Consider the following 16,179-nt stretch of genomic DNA (forward strand, 5'->3'; position numbering starts at 1 on the left):
CCCGTGTTGGTTTATGGGTCAGTCGGTCATCCCAAAAGAAGTTTGGGGCGTTACAAATGGTATTAGATCCATACATCTCCCAATATGATGTGGTTCAAGGACGAACCATGCGGAAGCTGGTGGACATGTAACACTTGAGGATGAAGAGGGCAAGGGTGGTCGCCATATTAGAATGAGAGGGATTCTGAGGTCGTGCAAGTATGGGACTGCATGGTTGAAGGAGTGCATATAAGGATTGATAGGTACTACTTATACCAACAAGATGGATCTTCTTTTCGGTAGCCCGTTCCATAAGAACTCCATAGTTAAGCGTGCTTAACTTGGAGTAATTCTGGGATGGGTGGCCATCTAGGAAGTTTCCCGGAAAGCGTGTGAGCGTGGTCAAAGCAGTCTGGAGCGTTACACATACCCCTACTCGAAGAGAAGATGACTAACTCCCTCAGCGAGGGTACCGACAGTCACAACTCAAGATGAGGTGCCTGACATCCCCAACGTGAATATCAAATGAAGGACTTGGCAAACCCAGATGCTGGTTGAAGCGCCATCGAAAAACTCATCGAACTTACTTAGAAAACCCACGCAGTTTTCTAGAAAAGAGAAAACTTCAACTAGAATCCAGAAAGCCTTAAGCATAGAGTGCTACTCACGACGAAGATAATGCATAATCATATTAAACCCTCATCAGTGACGATGAAGATTTTAGCATCACCATCGTGAACAACCAACATCTCACCGAAAAATCCTATCAGTCGTCCTAATCTATCCTAGCCACATGAAATTCTAAGCAAAATACAAAAAATGCAATAAAACAGAGTAAATCATAAAGCAAACTTACTTGGAATGGGAAAAGAGACTGTAATGTTGAAGGAAAACAAAGAGTCTGCGGCGGCGGTTGCGACGAGGGCAAGCGATCAGTGAAAGCTGAAGAGTGAGGAGAGAGAATGTAAAAGTTTAAATGAGGAGACGCTTCAAGTATTTATAGACACTTGAGGCCCTCTTGTGACTTGCACGCTCATCTCGGGAAGAGTGAAAATCATCATTAAACCCTAAAAACTCTAAAGGCTATACTAGCCATCATTACGCATTAAGTGCAACATAAGGCTCGAGGCAAGCACACACACGCCAGCTTCTCACATTCAGCCAACTGCTCACCTCCCTGTCCACCGATCACAATGCTACATCGTTTCATTTCGCTCAACAGAAGAGCATCTTCCTCGCCAAGTCTCCCTGTCACTCTTGTAAGTTAACCTTAAGTCATTACTCCCACGCCCGAAAGCAACGACTTGGGGAGCTCTTGTTCCGGACCAGCCCAATTATCAGAATTGGCCTAATCCACTCATAAGCAAAAAAACACCGATAAGCATTGGCCTATTCGCTCGAGCAAACAGATGCCACATTTCCTCTTTTGTCCATCAACCTAGCACTTCTGAAGAACGATCTCCTCATAACCAGAGATCATTTGGGCACGCTAACTCTCCCGTCCCCGCCAACAGGCTGCCCGGATATACTAAGACTGGTTCAACCATCTCCTATATTTTAGGCCTTGGAAACGCGTCCAGCCCAAAATATAACGTGACCTAATCACACGCTAAATGGAGCATTATAAATAGCCCTCTCCACCTAGAGGGCAAGGTATTCAAAACCTTTACCCGAAACTTCATACTTTTCGTTGTACCTTTGCTCTTGTTCTTACTTTGGCATCAGAGTATCTTGCAGGTACAACTCATATTTTTCTCTCAACCATCACCGAAGATCACGCCCTCGCTACTGATCCTTCTGTTCCGATTCTACCCGAACAAGTATATAAGTTATTGATAAAAACTGATTATGTTAGGTACAATATTGAAAAAGAAATGATTATGTTAGACATACATGGTTCTTTTTATCATTTGAAATTTTTGTTTAGCGAAGAACTTCTGGTGCTCAAAATTTCATCTACTGCAGAGCTTTTCTGTTGTATACCGCTAAAACAACATAAAATATAATAAGTAAAAAATGTATCTTGCAGTATTTCATACAGAAAATATATAAATCAAGACAAAACAACATCATACTTAATTTTTAAAAATTGAAAGAATACAATGTATAATGGTTAAAGAAAGTAGAATTTGGAGGACAAAATTGTAATTGGTTAATTAATTGATTCCATTCCATTGAATACACCTCAATTTGGGGGGAATGAAATATTGGCTAAAATAGTGGTATTTGAGTGTTTTAAAAACCGGACCGAACCAGCCGGTCGGACCGGGAACCGGACATGTAACTGGTCTGGTTCAATAGTTGGATCGGAAATGTCATTGAACCGGTGTGAACCGGTCAAAACCGATGTAAACCGTAAAAACCAGCGGTTTTTCTGAACCGGTGGTTTAAATGTATTTTTTAATTTTTAATATTTTTATTTTAAAAAATTAAAACGATATCGTTTTGATTATTTTAATGACAAATTAAAATAAAATAAATAAAATAAAAATAAAAAATAAAAAATATTGCAAATACGGTTGATTTTGTTACCGATAATTTTGATATTGAAGAAGGAGATCCCAACATTGAAACAATTTTTTCTTTCTTGAAATTAAATTTAGTAGACAATGAAATTATTTTGTTATAAATTGTTCAATTAGATTATGTTGCGATTAAACTTTGTTTGCAATTATACATTATAATTTTGTATTATTTTATTATGTGTGATACCTATGTTTAAAATTTGAATTTAAATTATGAACTTGTGAATTTATTTATAATGATATTTTAAAAAAATTTAAGTGCTAGTTATATTTGGTAGAGACTGAATCATCCGGTTCGACAAATTTTATACCTATATAATTTTGTTATAACGATCGGTTCATTCAACCGAGTTATCCGGTTTAGTCATGCGGTTCGACCAATTACCCAGTGGTTCGACCAATAAACCAGTGACCCAGTACCCTCACCGGTTTGATGTCTGATTCGGTTTTTAAAACACTAATTGGATGGAATGATTTTCATCACATACCATTCCATTTCATTCAATTTTTGTAAAACTAAACATTGGAGCACGACTTTAGCCACTAGTTTGTACCATCATTAACCCAAATTTAATGGCCAACACTTTAGCCACTAGTTTGTACCAGGATCCCACCAAAGAAATATTACCTAAAATTTATAAATTCAGAATGAGATTTATCCTTGGAGATCAAAATCACAACATAAAATTTAAAACTACGTGGTAGAGATGCCAAACAATAAAATTGATCAAAACATTTTTCCTTTTTCCATGTCAATTCTAAACATGTTCCAAAATATTTTCAAGATATGATAGATTATAGATTAGTGGTTTATCTCATATTGTAAAATCACTTTAGACCATCCATGTATGTAATGTAATGTATATTACACTCATATGTGACATCTTAAAATATTGAATAATGTTTTTTGTCTTAAAATACTAACTGTTTTTTTAATTAAAAAAATCCAAAATAATAATTAAAAAAAAAATATGAAAAAAAAATTAAAATAACAAAAATAATAAATAAAGAAAAAGAAAAATGGAGAAGTAAGCCTCGGGGTAGAAAAGATGACTTGAAACACGGAGAAACAGAGAAGAAGACAGAGATCCGAGCAAGATCAAACAAACACGCGCACACTCTGAATCTCAGATCAATCTCGAACCTCTCACCTCTTCTCTTTCAATTCCGTTTCTCCATTATCAATCAATTGTTCTAAATAACTATAAATCATCAATCACAATGTCGCTCAACATGAAAACCCTAACCCAAGCTCTAGCAAAAACCGCAGCAGTAATCGAGAAAAGGGTGCAAACAACGGTGCAGGAGGTAACCGGTCCGAAGCCACTTCAGGACTACGAGCTTCTCGATCAGATCGGTTCGGCCGGACCGGGTTTAGCCTGGCGACTTTATTCGGCCCGGGCTCGGGATCCGTCGCGGCAGCATCAGTATCCTGTTGTGTGCGTTTGGGTGTTGGATAAACGGAGTTTGTCGGAGGCGAGAATGCGGGCGGGGTTGACGAAAGCGGCGGAGGATTCGTTTTTGGATTTGATTCGGACGGATGCGGGGAAGCTTGTTAGGCTTAGGCATCCTGGAGTTGTGCATGTTGTTCAGGGACTTGATGAGAGTAAGAACGCGATGGCGATGGTCACGGAGCCGTTGTTTGCTTCTGTTGCGAATACGCTTGGGTGTCTTGATAATGTTGCTAATGTTCCTAAGGATCTTAGGGGAATGGTTAGTGTCATGATCCTATTTAGTCCAATTCAATACAATTATTTGCAATGCATATGTCAGTGCTTGCTAATTTTAATTTGTTATGTATAAGCATGATTTTAAATCGCGACCGTGTTGTGATCATTTGATACAGAGAAGCATTGTTATTAGTTGTAACTAGTATAGAATATAGATCATGTAGAAAATTGCACAAAAGTGATATAAAGTAGAGGTGTGAAATTCCACTATGTATTACTAGGTAGAAGATTTGTCTTAGAATAACTAGACAAATAGATTGATAAGGAAGATTAAATTGCAGTTCATTACCTATTTTAAAACCGTGTCTATATGCTCAGTGCCGTTTTCGTTTCATTGATAATTTTTTGTATTTTTGTGAGGATTGCTATGATATTGTTGTAATTTTTTAATTTGCAGGAAATGGGATTGTTGGAGGTGAAGCATGGTTTACTTCAGTTGGCGGAATCGTTGGATTTTCTTCACAATCAGGCTCATCTTATTCATAGAGCTATATCACCTGAGGTGACAATATTTTTCATTTCTTTTTTGTCCTTTATAATGATCTTTGTAATTAATTTAGTTATTTTTTCCTTCAACCTTTCTCATGCTGTGGCTAACTTTTCTTTTGATAAAAGGAAGTTTTTGACAAGTAATAGTACCGATGAAAGTGATTGCAATTATAGTTAGATATGGTATAAACCATGTAAACTGTTTCTAAATTTGGAGTTTTCCTTGTAATGCCGAGCAACTTCTATAAAGTTTCAAAGTGGTTCATTGAATACAAATTTTATGCTTTGCAGAATGTTTTTATCACATTGAGCGGAGCCTGGAAACTTGGTGGATTTGGTTTTGCAATTCCTGCTTCGCAGAACCATGGCGAGTTATCTAATCAGCAAGCCTTCCATTATGCTGTGAGTGGAAATATTTGATATGATTAGGATTTTCTATATTGAGATTGTTTAATTGACCGACATATTGGATGTCTTAAATGCCTTATGCTAATATGATGATTTTATGTATACTACGATGACGCAGAAGATATGGATATTCTTGAAAAATATAGGACAAAAATGCACAAAATATAATATACTCATCTAATTTCAATTCTTAAAATACAAATTAAGATTTAAGAACATACTATCTCCATCCCTTTTTATAATCCCTTTTGACACTTTTCACATATATTAGGCAAAGTTGGTAGTATAATTAATGTTTACACTTTGTGTATGAATATTACTAAGCAGTCCTTTTTGCATATGTGTGTCCAATTACGACTTCTCATCTCTTAAGACAAATTAGTAGTATTAATAAATGGTATATTTGAAAAATTATAATAAATATACCTTGTAAATTATTAATAGAGCTTATATATTGAGATACATTTTCTTCTTCCAAATGAGGCCTATATTTAGAAACAGAAGTAGTATTTAGACATTATTATTACTAGTATTTGGTCTTAGTTTTGCTCTGAATGTTTTGCTTGAATTTCTGGGTAGAAATCTAACTAATGGTGATAAGTGATAACAAGTATGCTGCAAACCTAGGTGCGGAAAAGAAAGCTATGCAGCACATTAGCGGCCACAAAATATGCAACAATCTGAAGATGAAAAATATGTGTTCACTTAGGCAAAAAAAAAAAAAACAGAAATTTCCATGTTGATATTATTGTCATAATCTTGCCAAAGAAATTGAAGATTAGTTTCTTCGATTGAAAGGGTCAGATCCTTGTCAAAAACCTCTTCAACTGTATACTACTGTCTGACGGCCATATCAGATGTAATAATATTTTTTTCTCATCCAAGAAAAGAAGAGGTTGATTTGCTCGGCAATGATATCATATATGATACCAGAATGAAATGTAAGGGTGCATTTCATTTGCTTAAAATTGATGGGCAGGGCATGACAAAATCCATTTTCCGTGTTTGCCTTTTTAAGTAGCCATGTGATAGAACCATAGAGTAAATCTATAAATGAAATACAACATAAAACTCTATAATTTTTTACTCAACATAAAACTATTTAATATTTGTTTCTCCTTCTAATCCTCAAGAGCTCAAATGATCTGTATCTTATTTCGCCTTGGCTATTGTGCAGGAATATGACGTTGAAGACTCTATTTTGCCACTTCAGCCATCGATCAATTACACTGCTCCCGAGATGGTGAGGAGCACTGCTTCTTCAGCTGGGTGCTATTCTGATATTTTCAGTTTTGGATGCCTTGCCTACCATTTGATTGCTCGCAAGCCTTTGTTTGACTGCCACAACAATGTGAAGATGGTATGTACAAATCCCTTTGTCTTCCTTTTCCATAGACTGGTAATGGTATCTGAAAAAAATGAGCTCGATGTCATATAAGAAGCTTAAACTAGCAAACTTATGGAAAGAGGTTTATTTTGGTTCAGGTTGAATCTTGTGTTTTTGTACATTTAATTTCTAGTAAGATTTTTTCCGTCTGAGTTGTTTTTTTCAGCTTATGTTACTTGCAATTAGTTTGTCACGTGCTAGCTCCTTCACTAGGTTTTCTAGTATAATATATTCGAGGTGTATCATTTTCAATACGCAGAAGTACTAAAATACCACTATTGTATTAATCAAAGTCAATGCTAACAATATTGAGTATTTATATTAATGATCAAATACATTTCACTAGATAGGTTTTTACTCTATATATTTAGATAGACAAAAAATTTCTAAAATTTTATTATTTAATAACTCTAGGCTATATTATTTCATTAATTAGAAAGTAATAAGAAGTTGTGATTTTGTACTTATGCAGTACATGAATACCTTGACTTACTTATCCAGTGATGCTTTCTCATCTATCCCATCGGAACTGGTTCCTGACTTGCAAAGGATGCTCTCTTCAAATGAATCTTACAGGCCAAGTGCGATGGATTTCACAGGTAAATATTGCCCTATAAATGAATACATTTTCTTCATTCCTTGAATGAAAAAGGAAAACAGTCTTGGGACAAAACAGTAAATGGGGTTTCTTGGGATTTTTTTCTCAAACAAAATTTTAGTGGGTGTATAAATTAAATTTTTGGTGTCTGATCTGAAGAGGAAGGTCTCAATTATGTCAGATGTTAGTGATAAATCAAGACTTCACAATGAATTATCTGTGAATTAGGTACACTGACAGGATCTGGTTAGAAGCTAATACTAAGATCATTAGTATGCTAGTAGCATAATTGGTGTAAGCTAGTGCTAATAATTACATGTATATACTAACAAACAAATATAAATAGGTGTGACTTTGTATCATATCACATTCAATATTATTCTAATGTCGTTGATACAGAATATTGTTGCCATTCTCTCTTTCCTCCTTTTCTACCTAAGCTCCATCCCGGTCGTATCAACACGGCATCAAAGAACATCTCATCTCAATGCAAATGCAACAACCCACCAAACTTATCTCTTAAATTATTCTTCTTGAACAAAATACTGCTCTGTCTGGATCAGCCACCAATAGGCCCCCCCCCCCCCCCCCCCTTCCATTAAATCTGGAGCGATCTTCATTCCAGAATTTCCAGCATACAAGCTGAATCTTCCTGGATCAGAATTGCTCTGGTGCCAGTTGATAGAAACCAACTGATACACCTATCCTTTTGAATTCTAGAATTATACAACAGAACTTTGAGGGTATGCACCTCCTTTAGTGCCAAAATGACCCCTTTCCTTTCCAATAAAATTCCAAGATAATAATAAACCTCCCTTATCTTCCCCTATTTAGTTTAAAGATAAACACATAATTAGTAAAATGTAATGGCTAATAATATAATAATTTTCCACTAATGATCTTAATAGTTTCCCACTAACCACTTGTAATAATATAAACAATTTCCCCTTAAAAACATAACTTCTAAATCATCCATTTTTGTTAATGAGAGGTCTAACAATACTCCCCATAATGGTATGAGGTGAAACTCTATTGTGTATATCTTTGGCGGAGTATTGTTAGACATCACATTAAGGAAAACTGATTATGTTTATAAGTGATAATTATTATATCATTAGAAATAATTAGTAGGGAATTATTATATTATTTGTAGCAGTTGTGTTTTACTAATTCTCTACTTATGTTTATAATAAATAGGGCGAAATAGATGAGGTTTATTATCTTGGAATTTGATTGGAAAGGGGGCCATTTTGGCACAAGGGGAGGTGCAAACCCTAAGTTCTTGATTGAAAGGGGCCATTATAGCAATTAGAGGAGGTGCGGACCCTCTGAGTTTTGTGGTATAATTTTGCATTTCAAAGGGATTCGCCCTATTGACTTTTAAGCAACGATTGGTTTTCTATCAGTGTCATATCATAGAATGAAACCGAAGCAACTAAAGCTTGGAATCAACCAGTGTTATCAAATTGCCCCGCCATGGCCGCTATGACAGATATACATGGCGGTTTTTGAGCTTGCCGCAATGGTAAATAACGAACCCTAATGTGCATTTTTCCGCCATAATCCGCAATAACGTCGCCGCAAAGCGGCTGGTATGGCGAGATTTTGGCTCCCCGCCATGGACTGCCATCCGCCATTGACAACATTGAAATCAACTATGGCATAGCAAAACAGTATTAATAGTAACACCAAAGAGGCACCTGAAAGCACGAACCACACTAGGGGGACACAACCGGAACCAGCAAAACTAGAACAACTATTGGATAGTCTTTTGAACAAACTAGAACTAGGGAACAATCAATTTAACTATATTTATGGTCACTAAGTTTTCGATCCGGTACCAGTGGATTAGCCTTGATAGTGGCTAGATGACATGACTACTTGTTGACGGTGTGGCAGGACCAATGACTAATGAGTGAAGGGAGAAGACACATCAGGATAAGATTGACTTAAAGAGACGACCAACAAACAACTTGTAACTAGTATCAAGGCAAACAAATGGATGTTTTTCTTGGGACAGGACATAGCTAGACATGTTAAGTTGAGCCAAGCCGACATGCTGCGTGTTTGATTTTGCGGTGACAAAAAATAATTTTAAATGATTTAATTATGAACACGGCAAAATAAAATTCCATAATGCTCTATTATATATCAAGTCTTTATCCAGACAATTCACTTCAAGGATTTTCTTGATAGTTTCTCCTATGATGTAGAGCAAGACTATGCAACAAGCTTTAAAACAAGTATTTTTTTCCCGTTTTATCCAAGTATCGAAGTACATAATTCAAAGGAATTATGTTCAAAGGGGAAATAATACAGAAGGAATATGAGTCCTAAAATAATTTTATTTACAACCTTTATTATGGTTATCTTTACAGGATATATGTCCCTCGTTTTGCAGGCTCACAGTTTTTTCGGAATGACACTAGGTTACGTGCTCTGCGCTTCTTGGACCACATGCTTGTAAGAGTTTTAAGTTTAGCTTGTTAGCATCGCAAAATTGGTAACATGCAGAATATTTAGATGTGAATTTCTTAAAGAAGTAACTTATTTTCGTTCAGGAAAGAGATAACATGCAGAAGTCAGAGTTCTTAAAAGCCTTGTCAGATATGTGGAAAGATTTTGATTCCCGTGTATTGCGATACAAGGTATGTTGTTTAGGAGTTATCATCCTCTCCATTCCCTCTATTTCTTCATAGAAACGGAGAAGATCCTAACCCATCGTTTGGTTATGTAATATGTTTCTTCATTTACTACTGTAAATCAATTTTATGTTAGTTCTCTTTCCCTGTATATATTTCACCACACTCTTGATTCATCAATCACTTGGTAGTGTGTCGATTTTGGGTTTGACATAAGCTGAGTATGTCAATAATTGCATTTTGAAATGTCAAAACATGTTTTTGTCATCTTGTTTTTCCTTAATATGTGTACTCCCTCCGTCCCAAATTATAAGACGTTTTGAGTATTTCACACGAATTAAGAAATGCAATTATTGTTGTATGAAAAAGTGAAATGATCTATGTCTTTTCAAAATGCCCTTCATTAATTACATTGGAAAGCGAAATTAAAAAATAGGAAGAGGAAAGAGTAATAAATGTTAGAGGGGGTATATTAGGAAAAATGTCATTAATGTTGTATTGAAATTCTAAAGTGACTTATAGTTTGGGACAAATATTTTTTGCAAAGTGACTTATAATTTGGGATTGAGGTAGTAATTAAATTACATTTGTTTCTTTATCCCCAATATCTATTAAATTTATAGAATTACGAGTTTTATTCTCTTTTGTCATGAGTGTAATCTTGACAAAATAAATTTCATGCAGGTCCTTCCACCACTTTGTGCAGAACTTAGGAATGTAGTGATACAGCCAATGATTCTACCAATGGTTCTGACCATTGCAGAGTCTCAGGTACTATTCTCTCTTTCTTTGCATCACTTCGATAAAGTTCCTATATTCCAATATTAGTCATAATGGTAGTATTGACAACAATGTTAATCAAACACCAATGCATCAAGAAATATTCTTTTCTAGAGTGAATATTTTAGAGTCCACCATTGTGTTGAAAATATACATGATACATGCTATGCTTAGAAAATTCCATATTAATCTAAAATTTGTGCCCATTCTATCAATACATTTTTAAATTGAGGCATAATGTGCTCTATAAATCAAAGCTAAATATCAACCGCTTTATTACAAATAATTCAATGGTTCATATTCTTGAAATTATTCTCCTTAAGCTGATCGCCATTTAGTAGTGGCTATAAGAGCCTTAGTGTAAAGGAGAAGCTTTTTATTGCTCCTGAGTTCTTGTCGCTGCACACTTCATGGGTGAAGTATAATTGGATACACCAGACCAAAGCAGCTTCTATTATATATGGAGCCATTCCTGTTTTAACATCAATGGAACCAACTTTATCAAGTTAGCTATATACAAATTATTAATTGTTATGTCCATTGACACGTACAAACCAGATGGCGTACTGTCCAGCAAGCTAAACAGCAAAGAGAGAATATATATAAAAAGTAGTAATACGTAGATTACAGGTATCCTAATCTATTACCATAACTACAAGATTATGGTTAGTCTTAGCCTATATACAATGAACCTAGGCACTATTTACACATATTCCAACAATTAGTTAAAGAATACTCTGCGTCCATATTGTTTTTCAATAAAAAGAAATTCATTAAGATGAAGGAAACAAAGATTTTAAGTTTCTTTTCAGGACAAGAATGATTTTGAGCAATCAACACTTCCAGCCCTTGTCCCTGTCTTAAGCACTGCTTCTGGTGACACAATGCTACTGCTTCTGAAGCATGCTGATCTAATAATAAACAAGGTATTTTTGAGTTTAAATGTGGTTCCTTTATTTTGAAGATTGAAAAATCGTTGAGTCTAATGACTATATTTGTATTAACTTATGCCATTCTTTGTTCTATTAGACTACTCAAGAACATTTAATTTCACATGTTCTTCCAATGATTGTTCGGGCCTATGATGATAATGATGCACGTTTACAAGAAGAGGTCCTGAAAAAGACTGTATCCCTCGCCAAACAACTTGATCCCCAGGTGAATGCTATGCTTCAATCATACAGGACTTCTATATTTTTGAGTGTGTGTAAATTGTTTTGAAATATTACATATTACCTGTTGAGTACTTTTTAAATTGGTTTATATATTTTCTAAGTTTTATTGTTTCGATGTATGAAGTTTTTTAGGGACTGTTGAAACTTTAACATTTAGACAATGAATAGGAAAAAAAATGCTAACACTGCATTACGACGAGAGTAATAATAATATGTTATTTCAACTACAATAAGTTAATTAATGCACTTATCGGTATCACTAATTAGTACAAGCATAAATCTAATCCCAATACTAGTGAAATTAATATCCCTAAAATCTTACAACTCCTCCCTCAAGTTTAAGCTTTTCAAACCATAAGCTAGCTACTACAAGTAGCAAATACATAAAAAAAGACAGGCAATTGGGACTCTTCCTCAATCATAAATATTGGCAATGCCTTAGGTAGATGGCTCCTTAAAGGGTCCTCAGTTGCTTTGGCACACGTCTCAAGTAAATGCCATAAGTTTATGGAATCTTGACCTTTCTCTTTAATGACCTTAACCTCCAAAATGTTTTCCAAAACACCGAGTTGAGCATTATACCTCCAGTACTGACCAAGGGTATTCAAAACACCGAGCCGGGCATGTCATACCACCCAGTAACACAAATAAGGGTCCTTTACTTGTGCCGCATGTCTTCAATCTGCAAAGCAGCATTGACAGAATAAAGAAACCTAGAGCAATAATCTCCATACACAAAATTACTTCCAAAACTTTAGAGACAACAAATTAAAGGCAGATCAACATGTCCTTGCAGTTTATTTGTTACTCAAATTCGAGGCTTGTATTTTCATATAACTCTAGTACTGTTTAGCCCAATATCAGATAACCCTGGGCCACTTTTTCACTCAAGTTCACTTTAAATGTCTGGTACTCTGTTCTCTGATATTAAAACAGCAACTTCTATGAAGTCTCTAATATTTTTCTTTCTTTCAGCTGGTGAAACAAGTGATTTTACCCCGTGTTCATGGACTAGCACTCAAAACAACGGTTGCCGCGGTATGTTATTTTGTTTGAACTTTTACCTTTTGGTTCAAATGCCTCAGACAGTCATGGTATATTTGGTGTCTTTTTAGCACACATATCCTAATTTTGGTAAATTAATCAGGTCTTTATTCTACCATGTTAGTTATTTAATTGAAAGGAAATATTATCTGTGTTAAAAGTTACATCTCTACTCCTTATTCTACCTTGTGTGCTTGCTTGTGTGCTTTTTATTTCTTTGATGTGTGCTTTTAGTAGTTTCACCTTATATGTAGAGGGTAAACTTTTAATCTGTAACCATCTCTTTGGTTTGACAGGTTAGAGTCAACGCTTTGCTGTGCCTAGGAGAAATGGTTAACCGACTTGATAAAAATGCTGTCCTGGAAATCTTGCAAACTATTCAGCGCTGTACTGCTGTTGACCATTCTCCTCCAACCCTTATGTGTACCCTTGGGGTTGCAAATTCTATTTTTAAGCAGGTAATCACAATAACAGCCTGAACCATGAACTGCAGTTTAGGTTATTGACTGCTGTGATCAGCAATAATTACGGTTTTTACCTAAATCTTGTTTGATTTCTCTTGTTCAGTATGGAGTAGAATATGTTGCTGAACATGTTCTTCCATTGCTTATGCCACTCCTGACTGCTCAACAACTCAATGTTCAACAGTTTGCCAAATATATGCTTTTTGTCAAGAATATACTCCAGTAATATTTTTTTTTCCTTCGAAATATTTGTCATCCTCTAATTTTGTCATTTAGTTCGTCTTACTTTCTCCTTAATCTCTAATAAGCTTCTCTTTGAATTTCTTTATGAACTTTCCATGTTTCATGCAGGAAGATAGAAGAGAAGCGGGGAGTTGTTGTGACTGATTCTGGACTCCCAGAGGTAAAATTATCTCCTACAGTGAATGGCCTTCAGGTTGATGCTTCGAGGACAATGAACAGCACTATTGCTACTCCAACGAAAAGCAGCTCCTCTTGGGATGCAGATTGGGGTCCTAAAACAGCGAGAGCCGCCAATTATGTTACGAATCCTACTAATACATCTAGTCAGCCAGTGATAGGAAACCCTGTGGGTCAAGTAGCATCTTTACAAAATCCTTTGTCCTTATCTGGTGTATCTAATCAACAGACAGCCAAATCATGTCCTTCAGTAGATATAGAGTGGCCGCCCCGTGCATCTTCAGGAGTTACCTCACAATTTGGTGATACCGAAAGGCAAACAGTTGCAGCAGGAACCTCATCCACATCTAATCATGAAGATGATGATCCTTTTGCCGACTGGCCTCCGCGCACTAGTGGCCCATTATCTGGTGGATTTGGAAATTCCAACAATGGTACTTCAGGAATGCCACTAAACAAATTAGGGCATAATTCAATGACAAGCAATTCAAGCAATCTTCAAGCCAGCAACAATTGGTCTGTCAACCCCCAAAGTTCCCTGGAGTCTATCAGTTTGAACACAAGGAATGCTAGTTCATCTATTAGTAACCCGAATAATGGCTTTCAACCTCAGAGTCCTATTGGGCTCCTAAAACAAAGCCAGGCCTTTCCAGCATCGAATGTTGTTTCGTCATCATATAATAACGTTAAATCTACCGATCTTGGATCAATATTTTCTTCCAACAAGAATGAACAAATTGCACCTAGACTTGCCCCACCCCCTTCAACCACAGTGGGTAGAGGGCGGGGAAGAGGGAGGGGTGCTACTTCAACCAAACAGCCCTCTCATACAAAGTCAAGCACTGAACAGCCACACCTTTTGGATTTGTTGGGGTAACTTGCTTCTGTTATTGTTCTCTCAGACTGTATATTTATGCAACAATCGATGTTGAATGCTCAGAGACATTTGCTATAAAGGAGGAAATTGCAGAAAATCTTGCCACGCTACATCTGCTGTAAGAGACTATGTAAAGGTTTTGTTGTATGTTGCTTAGTCTATCTATAGTGATCTTGCAAAAATTTGGATTATTATGTTAAATTTTTTGGTCGCAATATATGTCTTGCTATATTCTTAGGGTGTCAGGCAAATTGTATTCAGAAAAGTCCTGATTACTGCGACTGAGTTGAAAATAATAAAATTAAGTTTCTTCTTGAACGAGAATGATTTGGGTTCCATTATGTATGACTTGGCTTTTGATGATATGATAGTGTCAGTTGTAACTTGTAAGTGCAACTCACAGGACTTGTTAGTGAAATAAGTTTGCAGTCAGTTTTCTTTTTAATATCTAGTAATTTTTTAAACTGAAAGCAGAGTAGTTTTTTTATGAAATAGGTTAAACTATTTAATACATTGTTAGCATTGAATTTAAGAGTCTAGACAAAGAATGTATGCATTGGATTTAATCGCGCAAGGAATTAAAACCAAAAATTACCTGAACTACTCTTCAACACTCAATAATAAGAAAAAGAAAGAAAGAAAAAAAAAAAGGCTTAATTGCACTTTTAGTTCCCCTATTATGTATTTGTTAACTTTTTGGTCCCTCTATTTTAGAATTCGGAAATTTGGTCCCTCAACTTTGATTTTTGGAGGATTTAAGTCCCTGTTCAAATCTGAGTGGAATTTTTGATGACATGACATACATTTTGATTACGTGTCACATGTCAAGTCATTTACATTTTATTAATATTTAAGTTAATAATTTCCTATATAACTTAATAATTTTCTTAAACTTAATTTAATATTTATAAATCAAATACCATTAAATAAAATCATTATATAATAAGATCTTGAATGTTATTGAACCCTAACAATTATCCGTCGCCTCTCCTCTTTGTTCCTCTCAGAAAACCACGTTTTTCTTCTCCAAGATTCCTTGCTCGAAATCTCCAGATCCGTCGCTAATATTTCTTCTCCAGATCCTTCGCTCATTTTTCTTCTTCTTTTATCTTCTTCTCCAACCTATGTCTGAAAGAAGTTTTTCATTTGCCTCAACAAATCGGTCTGGTTTAAGGAGAAGAGGGAGTAGATGTTGGTGTGGGCTTGAATCACCATTGATGACATCTTGGACTTATGAGAATCCTGGAAGAAGATTTCATGGTTGTGGTAATTTTAAGGTAATGGGAAAAAAAAGGATGCAACTATTTTGAATGGGTTGATGAAGACATGAGCAACCGTTCTAAAGATGTGATTAGATATTTGAAGAACAAAAATGATGAGGCTATGGACTTAATTAGGGACACACAGAAAAATGAAGACTTGTTGAAGATGAAGATATAGTTTAAGGGTTATTTTCTGGGTTTGTCTATTGTGTTTGTAATTTTTCTTGTGTGTGCCTTAGTTGCAACACATATTTTCAAATGAAGTATTATCGATGTATTTGTAAAAAATGCTTATGAGTAATTTCTATGGTTGTGTAGTTTCTCTGAATTAGTGAAATGTAAAACATTGTATGTAGAATTTTTATTAATTGTTATGCAGAATTGTTATAATTGTTATGC

General features: G+C 35.4%; 1 protein-coding gene across 1 annotated transcript; it reads left to right on the forward strand.

Annotated features, from left to right (window-relative positions):
- The first annotated feature begins 3,531 nt into the window (after nucleotides 1–3,531).
- On the forward strand, nucleotides 3,532–14,842 carry LOC131601602 (SCY1-like protein 2 A). Its single transcript, XM_058873461.1, has 14 exons — nucleotides 3,532–4,217; nucleotides 4,632–4,736; nucleotides 5,015–5,125; nucleotides 6,309–6,491; nucleotides 6,991–7,117; nucleotides 9,518–9,579; nucleotides 9,678–9,764; nucleotides 10,443–10,529; nucleotides 11,351–11,464; nucleotides 11,568–11,696; nucleotides 12,689–12,751; nucleotides 13,054–13,215; nucleotides 13,325–13,443; nucleotides 13,573–14,842. The coding sequence occupies exons 1-14, from the start codon at nucleotides 3,726–3,728 to the stop codon at nucleotides 14,516–14,518; spliced, it is 2,787 nt and encodes a 928-aa protein (XP_058729444.1). The 5' UTR covers nucleotides 3,532–3,725; the 3' UTR covers nucleotides 14,519–14,842.
- The last annotated feature ends 1,337 nt before the right edge of the window (nucleotides 14,843–16,179 follow it).

The sequence above is a fragment of the Vicia villosa genome, linkage group LG5, assembly GCF_029867415.1.
Source record: "Vicia villosa cultivar HV-30 ecotype Madison, WI linkage group LG5, Vvil1.0, whole genome shotgun sequence".
Classification (NCBI taxonomy): Eukaryota; Viridiplantae; Streptophyta; class Magnoliopsida; order Fabales; family Fabaceae; genus Vicia; species Vicia villosa.